We start from the raw sequence: 20,000 nt of genomic DNA, 5'->3' as shown, positions 1-20,000 counted from the left end.
GACAGACGGCGTTCGATTAAAGACAGCAAATAGCCTCTACAAATGTCCACGAGAAAGTGTCCTGGCGCACGCTCAGCAATTGGAGTCGATGGGAAAGTGAAACAAAAGTGGAGGCGGAACACGACCAGGAAACGTCCGCTCTCCGTTCGAGTCCGAGCGTCATTATCAGGGGGGCCAGAAAATGAACCCGACTTGTGAAAGTACTTTTCGTCGCCTCTCCAGCGGTCACAGGGAAGGATGCTGGGGGCCGTGTAGGGTCCCGACAAGCTTGTGTCCGCAAGCGAGTCAAGTTCTCCTTCGGTACAAGTCCCCCAGAAAGAGCTGAGCTGAGTCGCATTGCAGCGGTACGCTAAAGGTGCAGCTTTCTGTTAGGACGCCATTCACAGTAAATAACGACTCTATGACCACGTGTGTGTGTGTGTGTGTGTGTGTCTGTGTGTGTGTTTATGAGCGTGACTCATAGCACTGTTGCCCATTCACCAAGTTGCCTGTCTAATTGATTAGGTCCAGGCCTGCAGCAGCACGGCTATTAAAGAGGCAAAGTCCTGCAGAGATATGCTGCTACTGCTGACTCCCACAGCACTTTATAGAGATGGGGGGGGGGGGGGCAGAGGAGAGGGGGGGGGCTACCAACACAGGGATCGCCGGTTCAAATCTCCATGTCACCGCCGGCTTGGTCGGGCAGACACATTTGGCTGGTGGGAAGCCGGATGTGGGTATGTGTCCTGGTCCTGGTCGGTCGGGACTGGGGGGAATAGCGCGATTCTCCCACGCGCTACGTCCCCCCGGGGAAACTCCTCACTGTTGGGTGAAAAGAAGCGGCTGGTGACTCCACATGTATGGGAGGAGGCATGTGGTAGTCTGCAGCCCTCCCCGGATCCACAGAGGGGGATGGAGCAGCGACCGGGGACGGCTCGGAAGGGTGGGGTAATCGGCCGGGTACAATTGGGGAGAAAGGGGGGGGAAACAGTACTGAGGGTGAGAGAGAGAGAGAGAGAGAGAGAGAGAGAGGGAGGATGAAGGCGGGGTGAGGTTCGAAGAGACGGGGAGTGTGTTCTTCTACCTTGCAGGTACATCTCCTCTCCCTCCCCAAACATCTGCTCACAGCGGGCACAGCGGGCACACGTGGGGTGGTAGTGCTTCTCTCCGGCCTAGGACACAACACAACGCAGACCAGGTTAGGACGCTGCAGGGTACACAGCACACCACGGTGGGGGGGGGTGGGGGGGGGCGACAGCTTGTTCCCCCGGCAGAGGGCCCGACGCATTTCTGAAATATTAAAATGACTACTACCCTTGTCTGGAGGAAGTGCCTGCCATACCCGCATACCAATCTGAAGACAAATGTGTGCGGTTGCGGTTGTGATTGTGTGCCAGCCAGTCTGCATTAAGATCGGTCGCTGTAGTGCTGCAGGCGCCATTTTTTTAAGTGTCTCATAGAAAGTTTATTAAACAAGCTGACGCGGCCTGAGGTGACTTGTCGTTTAATGTTGTTTAACTTCCTCTGACTCCTCATTTCCTGATTAAAGTATTGGCTGCGAGGAAGAATAATAATAAGTTTTAAAAAAAAAATCATACTGCAACCACTAGGGGGAGATGTAGTCTAGAGGAAGAAAAGGAGGACGGCCGTGAACAGTGCTGAGAAGCAAACTGCCCAGCTCACCAGCAACACCGTTCTGCAGCAGAAAGCCTCTCATTAAATCAGCAGGACTATGTAATAAACATGATTACGTAACACACATTATGATTACGTAATAAACACCGCAGCACCGTGAATGGGATAATGTTTGGGTGTCAGGATTTTGCAATAATTGCTTTTTCAGAAGTCAGTTATAACTGAAGACAACCAGGTGCTGACAGCGTGGGGAGCGAGGAGTTTGAGCTTGATCTCCCACGAGGCAGTGTAAGGGAGGATGGATGAGTCTGTGATGCTGAGCGGGAGTCGTGGTGTGGGCTGCATCTGGGCATGAGAACGATAACACACATTCACTCGTTCATCCAACGTTCGACCCTACGCTGCGCCTTAAGTCGTTTCCATCCAGAAACACAATCACAATCAGACTCAGAAACACTTTGTCATTTCATTTCACGCACTTGCGCACAAGAAAGGAAACAAAACATCATTCCCCCCCCCCCAGCCCACAGCAGTGCAACACAAAGGCAAATACACATATCCAAAAACTACAAGAACACATCTATCCAAACTGAAACAAAAAAATCACTGTCCTGGAGAACGAACGCCAGCCAGTCTGCATGAGCTAGCAGTTAGCTTAGCCTGCCCCGCTTCTGCATCCTGTCAGACCGCCCTCAGTGTTTCCTCTTTGGGCGCAGCTCCGGTCAGGGCCGTGGTCCCTGGGCACCCCGGATGCAGCAGACCAAGCTCTCCCAGCCGATCCAGCACCAGCTCTCCCGGCCAGACACCTTCAACACACCTCCCCGCACTCCACACGACGACACTAAAGACACAGTCGAGGCTAGGCGAGGCCGCCACCAGACCGCCCTCGGTGTTATTGGAACTGCCAGTCTGCATGGGCTAGCACTTAGCTTAGCCTGCCCCGCTTCCTAACCCTACGAGACGTCTCTTTCTGCTTTTAGTTTGCACAGCACCAAAACTAAATGACGTCAGACATGCTCAACTTCTGCCATGGTGTTATTTTATCGCTAATAGGATTTCCAACTTTTCTGGGTCTCTTACCCGCCTCATCTATCCCTCCCATTCCCAAGTGAGTTTGCACTCTGTGACACAGAGCCGTCATAGATTTTCTCCTCTGCGCCTCCCAGAGAAATGCCTTTCTGCCTCAGCGGTGGCCTGATTACCGACAGCCCCCTGAGAGCCTCCTCCCCGGGCTGCGTTGTCTCATGTTGGTAGAATATCAGGAAAGACAGTGTCAGCTCCGTATTTCTGGACAACACCCATCCCAGTGCTTATCTGCCCCCTCTGTCTCTGGCTGTAGACAGGAAGTTGGCTCTGAAACATCCAGGTTCAGCGATAAGACTGGAATGGAATGGATTTGAAATTAAACATGGAAAGTTTGACAGCACTGGAAAGGAGATAGTGAGCCAATCAAATCCTTCCTTTGTCAGGAGCCGGGGGAGCATGAGCCCAATTATCATATTGAATCCCACATCCCTGACAGTGTAAAGCTAGGCTGGGGGGTTGAAGTTGAAAGCTGCTGTGATGGGCTACTTTTGACCGGTCGCAGCTTGGGTTGCCAGGTTGGAGGCTGGAGGTGGGTGATGATGGAGTGGGTTTGGTGCCACTGTGTTGGGATAATTAGGGGGTAGCTGGAAGATAATGGCAACCAACGTCTAACTAAACAGTTCAAGTGGTGAGAGCGCAGGTGAGGTTTCAAGACTACGTGGCCTGGATGAAAACCTCTTGTTCTTTTTCCGCCTCTCTATTGACCCAGTTACATAAAGGCCATCTGTTTTCTCTGCGTACTTCCCCTTGCTTTCTCTGTTTCTCTAGCCCTCATTTATTTTTGTTCCCTCCATACCTACTCTTGGCCATGTCAGGAACCAGCCAGGCAAGGGAAGTGGTCTATTTAGAGGATTATAATAGGTGTTGGTGAATGATGAGGAGTAGATTCAGTGGATTAAAAATCAGTGACGCATTTCATGGGCTTGGTCAAAATAACAGCCAGTGCATGGGGATCGCCGGTTCGAATCCCCGTGTTACCTCCGGTTTGGTTGGGCGTCCCTACAGACACAATTGGCCGTGTCTGCGGGTGGGAAGCCGGATGTGGGTATGTGGGTATGTGTCCTGGTCGCTGCACTAGCGCCTCCTCTGGTCGGTCGGGGGCACCTGTTCGGGGGGGAGGGGGAACTGGGGGGAATAGCGTGATCCTCCCACGTGTTACGTCCCCCTGTCAAAACTCCTCACTGTCAGGTGAAAAGGAGCGGCTGGCGACTCCACATGTATCAGAGGAGGCATGTGGTAGTCTGCAGCCCTCCCTGGATCAGCAGAGGAGGTGGAGCAGCGACCGGGGCGGCTCGGAAGAGTGGGGTAATTGGCAGGGTAAAATTTGGAAGAATAAGGGGAATCAATTAAAAATATATATATATATATATATATATATATATATACACTACCGTTCAAAAGTTTGGGATCACCCAAACAATTTCGTGTTTTCCATGAAAAGTCACACTTATTCACCACCATATGTTGTGAAATGAATAGAAAATAGAGTCAAGACATTGACAAGGTTAGAAATAATGATTTGTATTTGAAATAAGATTTTTTTTACATCAAACTTTGCTTTCGTCAAAGAATCCTCCATTTGCAGCAATTACAGCATTGCAGACCTTTGGCATTCTAGCTGTTAATTTGTTGAGGTAATCTGGAGAAATTGCACCCCACGCTTCCAGAAGCAGCTCCCACAAGTTGGATTGGTTGGATGGGCACTTCTTTGAGCAGATTGAGTTTCTGGAGCATCACATTTGTGGGGTCAATTAAACGCTCAAAATGGCCAGAAAAAGAGAACTTTCATCTGAAACTCGACAGTCTATTCTTGTTCTTAGAAATGAAGGCTATTCCATGCGAGAAATTGCTAAGAAATTGAAGATTTCCTACACCGGTGTGTACTACTCCCTTCAGAGGACAGCACAAACAGGCTCTAACAGGTACTATTTAATGAAGATGCCAGTTGGGGACCTGTGAGGCGTCTGTTTCTCAAACTAGAGACTCTAATGTACTTATCTTCTTGTTCAGTTGTGCAACGCGGCCTCCCACTTCTTTTTCTACTCTGGTTAGAGCCTGTTTGTGCTGTCCTCTGAAGGGAGTAGTACACACCGGTGTAGGAAATCTTCAATTTCTTAGCAATTTCTCGCATGGAATAGCCTTCATTTCTAAGAACAAGAATAGACTGTCGAGTTTCAGATGAAAGTTCTCTTTTTCTGGCCATTTTGAGCGTTTAATTGACCCCACAAATGTGATGCTCCAGAAACTCAATCTGCTCAAAGAAGTGCCCATCCAACCAATCCAACTTGTGGGAGCTGCTTCTGGAAGCGTGGGGTGCAATTTCTCCAGATTACCTCAACAAATTAACAGCTAGAATGCCAAAGGTCTGCAATGCTGTAATTGCTGCAAATGGAGGATTCTTTGACGAAAGCAAAGTTTGATGTAAAAAAAATCTTATTTCAAATACAAATCATTATTTCTAACCTTGTCAATGTCTTGACTCTATTTTCTATTCATTTCACAACATATGGTGGTGAATAAGTGTGACTTTTCATGGAAAACACAAAATTGTTTGGGTGATCCCAAACTTTTGAACGGTAGTGTATATATATATATATATATATATATATATATATCAGCCCAGTGTAACTGCACTATTGTTTCAGCCTCCTGTCAAAACCCATCTTGTCTGAACCCGTCAACTTCCCCCGATTTCAACTTTTATCAATCTTCTTTCCTTCTGCGATGCGAGGGTCTAAGGACAGGATGTTGTGTTGCTAGAAAGCCCCTTGAGGCAAATTTGTAATTTCTGATATTGGGCTATACAAATAAAACCGACTTGACTTGACTTCTGATGAACTAGTTACTGACTTTGTTTGTACCCACAGAACACACGGTTTATTCTCAACTAAATGCCATGCCCTTTTCGGGGCTAGGTTTTCAGTCCCCGCTTCATGATACATGGCCGTATGGGTAGATGGCATGGAAAAGAACCTTACACTGGGAACCAAAGTCAGTGAGCTGTCAGTGGATCAGAGCAGGAAGGCCAGCACACAGGCTGTGGAAATGCATGGCCGATGGACTTTTACGTTATGAGTTGCTTCAGCTAAACCATCTGACTAGCTAAAACCATGACAAGCTAAAACCATGACCAGCTAAAACCATCTGACTAGCTAAAACCATGACTAGCTAAAACCATCTGACTGGCTAAAACCATGACCAGCTACAACCATCTGACTAGCTAAAACCATGCCAAGCTAAAACCATGACCAGCTAAAACCATCTGACTAGCTAAAACCATCTGACTAGCTAAAACCATGACTAGCTAAAACCATCTGACTAGCTAAAACCATGACCAGCTAAAACCATCTGACTAGCTAAAACCATGACAAGCTAAAACCATGACCAGCTAAAACCATCTGACTAGCTAAAACCATCTGACTAGCTAAAACCATGACTAGCTAAAACCATCTGACTAGCTAAAACCATGACCAGCTAAATCCATCTGACTAGCTAAAACCATGACCAGCTAAAACCATCTGACTAGCTAAAACCATGACTAGCTAAAACCATCTGAGTAGCTAAAACCATGACTCGCTAAAACCATCTGACTAGCTAAAACCATGACCCGCTAAAACCATCTGACTAGCTAAAACCATGATTAGCTAAAACCATGCTGTAGCGATGCTGATCATTTCCACAAGGCATGGACGACAATGGTCAATCACAAGTGGAATGAGTTGTCATAGTCACCTTTGTGATAACCACACGGGTATCTAACAGGCTTGCTAGTTTTCCTCGGTATGTATCCATCTCGCAAGTGACAAGACAGTACACGAGTTAATGACAGCTTAGAGGGCAGGAAGTTGGATAAATCATGGTTATACTGAAAACCACTTGAATTGTCCATAAGATGATCTTAAAATGCATGTTATGATTAAAATTTGTTGGAAAGAGGTAAAAAATATTCCACAACTAACTACAATTATTACTTTTCAGCTCTGTCTGTGCCACACACAACTACATACGGACACACACTCATGTGTACACAGTGTTCCTTTGTGATGAAGATGACGGACCTGGTCTCTGGCCCCAGACCCAAAGCTGTAGGGTCACATTACCGCGTAGCCCGGCATGATGGGAAATGTACTGCTGCTGCCATGTCATTCATTGTCTGTCTGTCTGGCTGGCTGTCTCTGTCTGTCTCTGTCTGTCTCTCTGTCTCTCTCTCGTGCTCTCTCTCACTGTCTGTCTCTCTCTTGCTGTCTGTCTCCCGGTGGCCATGAGAACTCAATGCAACTTAAGAAAACGCATGCAAGTAGACAAAACACAAGCAAATTAAGAAAACATCATCAATTTGAAAACAGATGCACCGCATCTGCAAAATGTTCTGCAAATACAGACACAACAAAACAAATTACAGAAGTGTGCTGCAAATATAGACAGCATAACACAACATAACCAACAACACATTACAGACAACACAACACATTACAGACAACGCAACATATTACAGAAACATGCTGCAATTACACCAAACAATAACGGAAGTGTTTTCAGAGGACACTAGAAAGTGATGACCACATCTGGACACGGTAGTTGTTGTTGTCACGGTTTGTGAGTCATGACCGCTCACGGCCTTACGTTCTCTCAGCAACATGGGGTTGAGGGAACACGCTGCCCCGGAGGACTGCCAATTATTCCGATAGCCCATTATTTCGAAACCCAATCGTCTGAAAAATGTCCAGTTGGACTTAAGGCCCATTTGTCCGACAGCCCGTTCTCCCGACAACAAGAGCCCACTGCTCCAAAGGCCCATTGTTCCAAAAATACACTCTCTCCCTGCAGTGTGTTGCCCTTAACATCTTAGTGGTTTCTGACGTTCAAACACGAAGATACCGTCTACTACTAATTCACATGAATAGGAGGTGTTACGTTGAAAACACTTGTGAGAATGTCATCTCTACTTCACCAGAAATATCAACTTCCCGTATTTATCTCTGGCCAGCTCAGCTCGATGACGCTCCAATGAGACTGGACAGGGCCGGCAGTCACTGATCTAACTGCAGGGACAGTGTGGCAGTGGCCTTTTGATTCTGGCTGTCGGACAAATGGGCTTTCGGTCTAATGGGACATTTTTCGGACATTTGGGGTTTCGGAATAAAGGGCCGTCTGAATAATGGCATGGCGCCCTACCCCACTCATGATGTTATTGAAGTCAGCTATCCGTCAGTGGTGTTGAAAAATTAGCTAAAACGTGTTTTTGGGTTATCTAAACAATGTGAATGCATGATTCAGACATTATTGCAGATATCTGCTGTTAACCTAGCATTAGCCTTAGCCTGTCAATTCAAATAACCTGATGAAATGCACACAATTAATAGTGAAACTAAGAACTAAGTGAAATTAAGCGTTTTAGCTGGGCTACAACGTTAATAGTTACTTTCAGAACCCGTAATAGGGGACAATCATGTTAAACTACAAGTAGGTTTTGCTGACATGACTAATAAAAGGAAACTTCGATTTTTTTTTCTTAATCAGCTAGTATAAGTAAACATAGCTGGATACTCTTAAAGTAACTAATCGACAATTAGTGGATACTAACACCGGTAAGATGACTTTGCCTATGGAGCAATAAAGGAAGAGTTTTGGGTTTAGTCTAAGCATACAATTTAGAGAAAATTGTCTCCATGACTTTTTCTTGTGAGTGCTGAACTAGATTTCTATTGCAATGAGAATAAACTTGCGTTGGTTAAAACTTTGGTGAGAGACTAGCTGTTATCTTAGGCTAATCATAAGAGCTTCCCTTACTTCCCTTTCCTGACATGACAAGTCAAAATGTCTGCTGTGAACAAGCACCGAGTCTCAATTCATGTACTTCTGTACTCACCCTTGCTATTTTGAGTGTTTTCATCTCATCTCTCATCTCATCATCAGCTGCTTCTCTGGGGTCATGTCACTGTGGCAGCAAGCTAAGTAGGGCACTCCAGACGTCCCTCTCCCCAGCAATGCCCTCCAGTTCCTCCTGGGGGATCCCAAGGCGTTCCCAGGCCAGCTTGGACATGTGGTCCCTTCAGCGAGTTCTGGGTCTACCCCGGGATCTTCCCCCAGTTGGACATGCCGGGAAAACCTCCAAAGGAAGGCACCCAGGAGGCATCCTAATCAGATGCCCGAACCACCGCAACTGGCTCCTTTCAATGCAAAGTAGCAGCGACTCTACTCCGAGCTCCCTCCGGATGTATGAGCTCCTCACCCTATCTCTAAAGCTGAGACCAGACACCCTACAGATGAAACTCATTTCAGCGGCTTGTATCTGCGATCTCACCCTTTCGGTCACTACCCAAAGCGCATGACCATAGGTGAGGGCTGGAATGAAGATTGTTTGGTAAATTGAGAGCTTTGCCTTCTGGCTCAGCTCCCTCTTCAACACAACGGTCCGGTACAGCGTCTGTATTACTGCTGATGCTGCAGCAATCCGCCTGTCAATCTCCCGCTCCAGCTTACCCTCACTCGTGAGCAAGACTCCAAGATACTTGTCCACCATTTTCCGGTAGAGAACCATGGCCTCCGACTTGGAGGTGCTGACTCATCCCGGCCATTTCACACTCAGCTGCAAACCGCCCCAGTGCGTGCTGGAGGTTGAGTTCTGATGAATCCAACAAAACCACATGATCTGCAAAGAGCAGAGATGCAATTCTGAGGTTCCCAAAACGGACACACTCCTCATCTTGGCTGCACCTTGAGATCCTGTCCATGATTATCACAAACAGAATCGGAGACAAGGGACAAACTTGGTGGAGTCCGACACCCACCGAAAATGTGTTTGACTTTGTGCCGAGAATGCGGACACAGCTGTCACTTTGGTTATACAAGGACTGGATGGCTTGTAGCAACTGCCCCGGTACCCCATACTCTCGCAGTACCCCCCAAAGAGTGTCCCGGGGTACACGGTCATAAGCCTTCTCCAAGTCCACAAAACACATGTAGACTGGCTGGTCAAACTCCCATGCCTCCCTCAGCACTTCTGCAAGAGTAAAAAGTTGGTCCATTGTTCCATGGCCAGGACAGAATCCACATTGTTCCTCCTGGATCCAAGGTTCGACAATCAGTCAGAGCCTCCTTTCCAGCACCCTAGAGTAGACTTTCCCAGGGAGGCCGAGCAGTGTGATGTCCCGATAATTGGAGCATACCCTCCGGTCCCCTTTTTTAAATTTGGGAACCACCACCCCAGTTTGCCACTCCACAGGCACTGTGCCCGTCCTCCACGCAACACTGAAGAGGCGTATCAGCCAAGACAGCCCAACAATGTCCAGAGCCTTCAGCATCTCAGGGCGAATCTCATCCAAACCCGGCGCCTTGCCACCGAAGAGCTTCTTAACTACCTCAGAGACCTCTGCCATGGATGGGGATTACTCTAAGTCTTCAGACTCTACTTCCTCCACTGAGGACATGTTTGCTGGGTTCAGGAGCTCCTCAAAGTGTTCTTTCCACCGCCCGACAACATCCCCTCCCCGGCTGAACACAGCCTGAGACAAGCCCTGCTTCCCCTTCCTGAGTCGCTGGATGGTTTGCCAGAACTTCCTTGAGGCCAATCGAAAGTCCTCCTCCATAGCCTTGCTTAACTCTTCCCACACTTGAGTGGTTGCTTCCGCAACCGCCGAAGCTACAGCCTCCTGGTACCTGTCTGCTGCTTCAGGAGACTCCTGGGCCAACCAAGCCTGGAAAGCCTCCTTCTTCAGCCTGACAGATTCTTAGGTTGCTACCTCGACAGGCACTGATGACCTTATGATCACAGCTCCTACCTGCCGCATCTGCAAAAGAGGCTTTGAACATGATCCACTCAGACTCCCTGTCCCTAGCCTCCCTCGGGATACATGAGAACCTCTTCCGGAGGTGGGAGTTGAAGACCTCACGAACAGGGGCCTCCGCCAGACATTTCCAGTTCACTTTCACTACACGTTTGGATGTGTCAGGTCTGTCTGGCAGCCTTCCCCACCATCTGATCCAACTCACCACCAGATGGTGATCAGTTGACAGCTCTGCTCCTATCTTCACCCGAGTGTCCAAAAACATACAGCCGCAGATCTGATGATAAGACCACAAAGTCTATCATTGATCTTCAGCCGAAGGTGTTCTGGTACCAAGTACACTTATGAACTACCTTATGTTCGAACATGGTGTTTGTTATGGCCAATCCATGACTCACACAGAAGTCGAATAACAAGGCACCACTTGGGTTGCGATCGGGGAGACCGTTCCTCCCAATCACGCCCCTCCAGGTTTCTCCATCGTTGCCCACGTGAGCGTTGAAGTCCCCAGCAGAACTATAGAGTCCCCAGGCAGAACCCTATCCAGGACACCACCCAGAGAAAGAAGGCCGGATACGCCAAACTGCTCTTCAGTGCATAAGCATACATAACAGTCCGAGCCTTCCCCCAAGTGACTTGCAGTCATATAAAGGCGACCCTCTCATTCCCCAGGGAGAACTCCAACATGGCGGCACTCAACCTGGGACTTGTGAGTATCCCCGCTTTGAGTGCTTTGAGTGGCTGTTGCAGCTAGAAAAGCATAATAAAAATGCAACTTGATTGATTGATTGATTGATCCCCACACCCGCCTAGCGCCTGTCACCTTTGCCAACTCTGGAAAAGTAAAGAGTCCAGCCCCTCTACAGGAATTTGGTACCAGAGTCGATGCTATGTGTGGAGGTGAGCCCAACTATATCTAGTTGGTACTGCTCCATCTCCCGCATAAGTGTTTTCACACTGACAATTATGGCAACATGCCATGCAATGTGAGTATCAGGACAGTGCACTCATGATGGTAAAGATATTGAGTGTGAAATGCTGGACAGTTCTCACCCTCATTGGTGGCCATCTTGGCTACATACAGAAGGGGAGGGACCACCAGCCTATTTTCAAACTTGTGAAAATGGTGGCCAAAAGTGTTGCAGGTGTTACAATTTGTTTTTCGATTTGTTTCCAACTTTTGTTTCCTGCTTTGCTCTTTATTTATGCAAAACTAAGCAATAATAAAAATCAATAGACATATATACCAAGGGTTAAGGGGTAAATAAATGGTATAATTGAGAAAAAAAAAGGTCAGCAGTTCAGGCAATTACACATATTGAGAGTTTTTAAAGCTTTGGGCTTTGTAGAGTGCTGAATAGTTAGCTATTGCGATTGCTACGGGGAACACCGCACTATACAAATGTAAGTTATACATGTGTTGTTGTTTTTTCCACTAACAACTGCAACCAGGCGGAGCCTCGTTGCCAACATTTGACTGCGATTGTACTTTCCACGTCATGTGAAACAGGGGGCACACACAAGCAAGTAAAAGCACATTCATTTTGAAGAAGAAGAAGAACAATAACAACAACAACAACGACAACAACGACGACAACTACAACTACAACTACAACTACAACTACTACTACTACATGGAAGCACACTAATGAGACAGACTGAAGGTCTACATCATAGGCATTTGTATGCTACGGCCACATGTTAATATGTATTTAGCCACACTTAGCATTAACATTGTTCTTTTTCCCCAAATAATGAATTGTCCATATTGTGGAATGTTTTTGTGGCTCCTATGGCAGTAACATTCAATTTTGGCACCTTTTTTTTATAGAAGATAGCCAGCTAACATAGCATGTTTCACAATTAAATGTGTGTATTTAATTTTGGAATTGGCAGGCTAATAATAAGCACAAGGCCAATGCTAGCTAGTCTAACAGAGGATATCGGCAATAACACCTGAATCAAGCGATCAACATGTTAAACCAAAAAACCCTTACATTTCACTTACATTTTAGCTCATTTTCCAACACCACTGACAGATAGCCGACTTCAATAATGTCATGAGCATGAGTCACAAACCGTGACAGCAACGACAAGCATGTCCATATGTGTTCATCCAAGATCCTCCACTCCTCTACACCCAACCTCTCAGACATGACCGACAGAGCCATCACACGCCTCGCACTCACAATAGTGCATGACACCGATCACCCCCTCCGTTCATATGTAACGCTACTGCTGTCAGGCCACAGATGCAGAACTCTGAAATGAACAAGAGCCTGCTTTGGCCAAAGTCTTGACCAAAGGGCCAAGACTTCGGCCTGTATGTTGCAGTGTGGTTATCTGTACATTTCTGTGCATGTACTGGCTGCGAAAGGAAACTTCCTGCAGGACAATAAAGGCTATATTTATCTACCCTTCCATCTGTTGTTGCCTTTACGTGTCCTCTGGAAACACTTCCGTTGTCATTTAGTGTAATTGCAGTTTGTTTCTGTGTTGTATTGTGCTGTCTATGTTGTATTGACTATAATGTGTTGTGTTGTCTTTAATGTGTTGTGTTATCTGTATTGTGTTGTGTTGTCTATTTGCAGCACGTTTATGTAATATGCTGTGTTGTCTGTATTGTGTCACAGCTGTGGTCACATCCTGGATTTGGTCTGCTCCACTGGTCTCACAGTACATCAACTCTCCAGCCTCAAGCTCAACATCACTGACTACCTGGAAATCACCATGGACACTGACATCCCTATCCCATCCCAAAAGTCAAACGCATACTACTACTACTACTACTACTACTACTACTACTACTACTACTACTACTACTACTACTAACTACTACTACTACTACTTTCGGCTGCTCCCGTTAGGGGGCGCCACAGCGGGTCATCCATTTCCATCTCTTCCTGTCCTCTGCATCTTCCTCTGTCACACCAGCCACCTGCCTGTCCTCCCTCACCACATCCATAAACCTCCTCTTTGGCCTTCCTCTCCTCCTCTTCCCTGGCAGCTCCATATTCAGCATCCTTCTCCCAGTATACCCAGCATCTCTCCTCCACACATGTCCAAGCCATCTCAATCTTGTCTCTCTTGCTTTGTCTCCAAACCGCCCAACCTGAGCTGTCCCTCTAATATACTCCTTCCTAATCCTGTCCTTCTTCATCACTCCCAATGAAAATCTTATCATCTTCATCTCTGTCACCTCCAGCTCCTCCTCCTGTCTTTTCATCAGTGCCACTGTCTCCAAACCATACAACATAGCTGGTCTCACTACCATCTTGTAAACCTTCCCTTTAACTCTTACTGGTACCCTTCTGTCACAAATCACTCCTGACACTCTTCTCCACCCACTCCACCCTGCCTGCACTCTGTTCTTCACCTCTCTTCTGCACTCCCATTACTTTGAACAGCTGACCCCAAGTATTCAAACTCATCCACCTTCGTCACCTCCACTTCTTGCATCCTCACCATTCCACTTTCCTCCCTCCCATTCACGCATAGGTATTCCGTCTTGCTCCTACTGACTTTCATTCCTCTTCTCTCCAGTGCATACCCCCACCTCTCCAGGCTCTCCTCCACCTGCTCCTTGCTCTCACTACAGATCACAATGTCATGCACCAAAATCATCGTCCTGCCTGATCTCGTCCGTCAACCTGTCCATCACCATTGCAAACAAGAAAGGGCTCAGAGCCGATCCTTGATGTAATCCCACCTCCACCTTGAACCCATCTGTCATTCCAACCCCACACCTCACCACTGTCACACTTCCCTCATACATATCCTGCACCACTCCTACATACTTCTCTGACACTCCCGACTTCCTCGTACAATTACACATCTTCTCTCGGCACCCTGTCATATGCTTTCTCTAAATCTACAAAGACACAACGTAACCCCTTCTGGCCTCCTCTATACTTCTCCATCAACATTCTCAAAACAAACATCACATCTGTGGTGCTCGTTCATGGTATGAAACCATACTGCTGCTCGCTGATCATCACCTCTTCTCTTAACCTAGCTTCTATTACTCTTTCCCATATCTTCATGCTGTGGCTGATCAAGTTTATACCTCTGTATGTATAGCCAGTATGCTTCTTCTCCACTCCTCAGGCATCCTCTCACTTTCCAAAAAAAAAAAAAACATAACAGTCAAATGCATAATATCCTTCAGAAATCAGAAATCTAGCAACCCCTCAGCTATTTCTGCCTTTCTTGCCAGTAATATGTCTGCATTCCCTCCCCTGCTCCCTCCAATCTTATCATTTATTATAATGACACTCTCCTGCCCTGCCGTGATCAGCTGACCCCCATTAAACATCTCAATAGGCTCATTCACACACACACACACAGCTCCCTGGTATACTCCTGAACGCCATCAAATAAAATCCCATAAGTGCCAGCTCGAAAAACTCTCCAAGAAAACAGATTTAACAGTGTATCACCAAGCCTACACAGACTGCCTTCAACAATACAAAGACGCTCTCATCACAGCCCGGTTCAGCTAAAACTCACACCTCATATATTCTGGCTCCACCAACCTCAAGGATCTCTGTTCCACGATAAACAAACTTCTCAAACCCAGTGACAACACCTCCATGTCCTTCACAGCTAACAAGTGCAACGCTTTCCTTTAATTTTTCCAAGCTAAAACTGACACTGCTTAAATCAGGGTCAGAATCATATTTATTGGGCAGGTAGGTTTGCACATACATGGAATGTGACTGGTTTCGTGGCCCTCTCAGTGTACTTAACATAGAATAACAATACTACAACAGACCAATCTTCAGATATATACACGAGGATTGACTTATACAGGCAAAATAAGAGGTGATAAGGTGCAATGGTGCAGAGAATATATCAGAGATGCTGAGATAGATGTTAGCAGGTTACTTACATACATGCCTAAGGTAGATGGACATGACAGAGCGTACCAGGATATGTACAATGTACAGTACAGTGTATACAAAAAGGTTGGCTTTATTTGGCAGCGTTAATGGTTCATTTGAATGATAGCCCACAGAAAGAAACTCTTCACCCCCCCCACCACTCAGCCCCTGTCAAAGTTCTCCCCTGTGTCTCGAATGGAGCTGTCCAACCATATGGTGGGAATGAGAAGCTCCACTTGTTTTCTGGATCCCATCCAATCTTGTTAAGGACTGTCTCCCAGCTATCTCCTCACTCATCACAGACATCGCTAACTCCTCCTTCAGCTTCTGGTTCAGTCTCCCATACACTTAAACTGGCTGCTGTCATCCCCCATCCTCAAAAAAAAACAAACAAAAAAAACTCGACTCAACCCTGATATCATGAGCAGCTTCTGGTGCATATCCAATCTTCCCTTTTTTTAAAAATACTAGAGTGTGTTGTCGCCTCCCGAATCAAAGCTCACCCCATCTCCAATGACCTGTTTGAATCATTTCAATCTGGTTTCCGCTCACAGCACAGAAACAGCCCCCCTTAAAGTCACCAACAATGTCTTCCTCTCCTTAGACTCTCGCCACCTCAGCATTCACATCCTCCTCGACCTCACTGTAGCTTGTGACACCATCAACTACACCATTCTTCCCTCCCACCTAGAATTCTCCCTCAACGTCACCGGTACTGCCCTCTCCTGGCTAAAGTCATATCTCACGAACAAACAACAGTTCATCAGCATCGACAACATCACTTCCTTCACCGTTTCCCTGCCCCAAGGCGTCCCCCAGGGTTCAGTATTTGGTCCTCTGATGTTTGTCCTTTACATGCTCCCCCTTGGTAACATCATGCGTCATCATGGTCTCCACTTCCACTGCTATACCTATGAAGTCCAGTTCTACAGCTCCACTAAATCCATCACCACTACAACTTACTCTAGTCTGACCAGTGCCTCACTGAAATTAAATCATGGATGTAAGCCAACTTCCTCAAGCTAAATTGTGATAAATCTTACATGATCATTATCGGTCCCTAATCCCTTACCAAAACCACTCACAGCTTCTGTCTCATCATCAATAACTCCACTCGGTCTCCCTCCCTCCCCACACATCCACAGCTTCATTCTAATTCTCGACAGCAACCTCTCCTTTGAACACGTCAATCAAATCACCAGAACTGCCCTTTTCCACCTAAAAAAACATTGAGCCCGCTTCCACCCAGCGCTATCCTTCTCTGCTGCTGAAACCTTGAGCCATGCCTTCATCACATCCAGAGTTGACTACTGCAGCAGTATTCTCTACGGCTCATCATCCAAAGTCCATCAGAGACTGCACTGATCTGTCCACGTTCAAATCATTAATTAAGCTCGCCTTTTCAGAATTGCTTTTAATGTATGATTAATGTTGTGTGTTATATGTTTTTGGTGTATTGCTCTTATGTTTTTTTATCTTATGTAAAGAGTCTTTGTGCACCTTTAAAAGCACTATACAGATAAAATGTATTATTATTATTATTATTATGTACTGTGTCTGTATTGTTTTGTCTGAATTTGTAGCACATTTCCTATGCTGAACATGATCTTAATTTGCTTGTGTTCTCGCTCTCTCTCTTTCTCTCTCTCTCTCTCTCTCTCTCTCTCCTCTCTCTCTCTTTCTCTCTCTCTCTCTCTCTCTTTCTCTCTCTCACACACACACACTCACACACACACACATGAACACACACACAGTCAGGTACAGACTAACAGAAACACACACACAGACCAACATCCATGAATAGAAATCCTCTCCCTCTTTAAATTTCTTAGGTTTCCGCCTCTCTCTTTCTCTAAGCTTCAGAACCGGACACACATTTGTGAAAGGGGAGTGGGGAGAGAGAGAGAGAGAGAGAGAGAGAGAGAGAGAGAGAGAGAGAGAGAGAGAGAGAGAGAGAGAGAGAGAGAGACAGAGAGAGAGAGAGAGAGAGAGAGAGAGAGAGAGAGGAGAGAGAGAGAGAGAGAGAGAGAGAGAGAGAGAGAGAGCGATGTAGCACGATGCAGAGGAATGTCTGGGCCAGCATTATTGTTCGCTCCATAACGTTCGTCTGTTGTACAGAGGTCAAGGCGGGAGCGTCGAAGACCCCCTCTGAGTGCTTTCTTCCCCCCTCCCCCGTCCCGCTCCACCCCGAGAGAGTATCCCGTGTCTGCTCTCCCCGTCTCTCCGGAGTAAGAAGCCATTTCCTTGTACTCGCATCCCCTGCGTTTCCATCCGCCTCTTCACCGCCTCTCCAATGCTGTCGCTCTCCCGCTCTCTTTAAGTCCTCTTGCTCTCTTTCCTCCGGCTCCTGCCCTCCTTATTTCCCTCTGTCCCCAGACTCCATCCTGTCCAACTTAAAAGTCTTGCCTCTTTTTTTCCCGCAACCCCCCCCCCCCTATGGCGAGCCGTTTCATCATTTTTTCTTGATATCAGAATTCGCTGAAATTTCATATCAGCTTGTTTGAAAACTGGAACCAACTTGTGTGGAAACGGGATATCAGAATTCGGGGAAGCCGGTCTCAAATTTTAGGAAAATTCACGTTAAAATTCCGAGACTCGATATCACATTTTACGAAAGCGGATATCAAAATTACTCCCGGCTTGGTCGGGCGTATGTGTCCTGGTCGCTGCACTAGCGCCTCCTCTGGTCGGTCGGGGCGCCTGTTGGAGGAACTGGGGGGGGGGGGGATAGCATGATCCTCCCATGCGCCTCGTCCCCCTGGTGAAACTCCTCACTGTCAGGGGAAAAGAAGCGGCTGGCGACTCCACATGTATGGGAGGAGGCATGTGGTAGTCTGCAGCCCTCCCCGGATCGGCAGAGGGGGTGGAGCAGAGACCGGGGACGGCTCGGAAGAGTGGGGGTGATTGGCCGGGTACAATTGGGGAGTAAAAGGGGGGAAACCCCCCCCCAAAAATAAAAATGGCTCGCCATACCCTCAAACTGCACTGTTTACTCACTGTTACGCTCTTCGTGTGTGTCCCCCCTTTCTGTTCTCTCCTTCTTCCTCCCCTCGCCCTCCCCCCTGACCTCTTCGTCTGCACATTTAGAATAAGTGCAATCCTCACACCTCCCCGTGTCCAAGTGCCCTTGAGCAGGAGCCAAACGTTTTCCCGCATGGGCTGCTCCATTCCTGACCGCCTGCCTGCCCTCTGGCTCCTCTGGCGAAACGGGGCGACATGCACGTGCCGCTGATAAACCTGTTACGTAAGACCCCAAGCCCTGTCCTGCTGCAGCTAATACACACAATTATACACACATACGTGCAACACACACACACACACACGTATACACACATATGTAACACACACATGTACACACATATGTAATACACACATGTACACACATATGTAATGCACACATGTACACATATATGCAACACACACACATGTACACACATATGTAATACACACATGTACACACATATGCAACACACACATGTACACACATATATGTAACACACACATGTACACATATATGTAATACACACATGTACACACATATATGTAACACACACATGTACACACATATGTAATACACACATGCACACACATATGTAACACACACATGTACACACATATGTAATACACACATGTACACACATATGTAACACACACATGTACACACATATGTAATACACACATGTACACACATATGCAACACACACATGTACACACATATATGTAACACACACATGTACACACATATGTAATACACGCATGTATACACACATATGCAACACACATGTACACACATATGTAATACACACATGTACACACATATGTAATACACACATGTACACACATATGTAATACACACACGTATACACACATATGTAATACACATATGTATACACATATGTAACACACGTATACACGCATATGTATACACATATGTAATACACACACATGTACACACATATGTAATACACACATGTACACACATATGTAATACACGCATGTATACACACATACGTAACACGCATATGTATACACATATGTAACACACACGTATACACACATATGTAACACATGTACACACATACACTACCGTTCAAAAGTTTGGGATCACCCAAACAATTTTGTGTTTTCCATGAAAAGTCACACTTATTCACCACCATATGTTGTGAAATGAATAGAAAATAGAGTCAAGACATTGACAAGGTTAGAATAATGATTTGTATTTGAAATAAGATTTTTTTTACATCAAACTTTGCTTTCGTCAAAGAATCCTCCATTTGCAGCAATTACAGCATTGCAGACCTTTGGCATTCTAGCTGTTAATTTGTTGAGGTAATCTGGAGAAATTGCACCCCACGCTTCCAGAAGCAGCTCCCACAAGTTGGATTGGTTGGATGGGCACTTCTTTGAGCAGATTGAGTTTCTGGAGCATCACATTTGTGGGGTCAATTAAACGCTCAAAATGGCCAGAAAAAGAGAACTTTCATCTGAAACTCGACAGTCTATTCTTGTTCTTAGAAATGAAGGCTATTCCATGCGAGAAATTGCTAAGAAATTGAAGATTTCCTACACCGGTGTGTACTACTCCCTTCAGAGGACAGCACAAACAGGCTCTAACCAGAGTAGAAAAAGA

At 46.4% G+C, this 20,000-nt stretch overlaps 1 protein-coding gene across 1 annotated transcript in view; it reads right to left on the bottom strand.

The window, feature by feature from the left end:
• Positions 1-20,000, bottom strand: part of ablim2 (actin binding LIM protein family, member 2) — an 87,896-nt gene that overhangs the window by 32,697 nt on the left and 35,199 nt on the right. Inside the window, exons 4-6 of the mRNA XM_056300226.1 lie at positions 3,187-3,259; positions 1,858-1,959; positions 1,064-1,151 (exon numbers count right to left, since the gene is read on the bottom strand). Of these exons, the coding sequence (XP_056156201.1) occupies positions 1,064-1,151; positions 1,858-1,959; positions 3,187-3,259 (263 nt within the window). The remainder of the gene's footprint in view (positions 1-1,063; positions 1,152-1,857; positions 1,960-3,186; positions 3,260-20,000) is intronic.

This window comes from Lampris incognitus, chromosome 20 (genome assembly GCF_029633865.1).
Source record: "Lampris incognitus isolate fLamInc1 chromosome 20, fLamInc1.hap2, whole genome shotgun sequence".
Classification (NCBI taxonomy): domain Eukaryota; kingdom Metazoa; phylum Chordata; class Actinopteri; order Lampriformes; family Lampridae; genus Lampris; species Lampris incognitus.
This window is presented reverse-complemented; position numbering and strand designations above follow the sequence as displayed.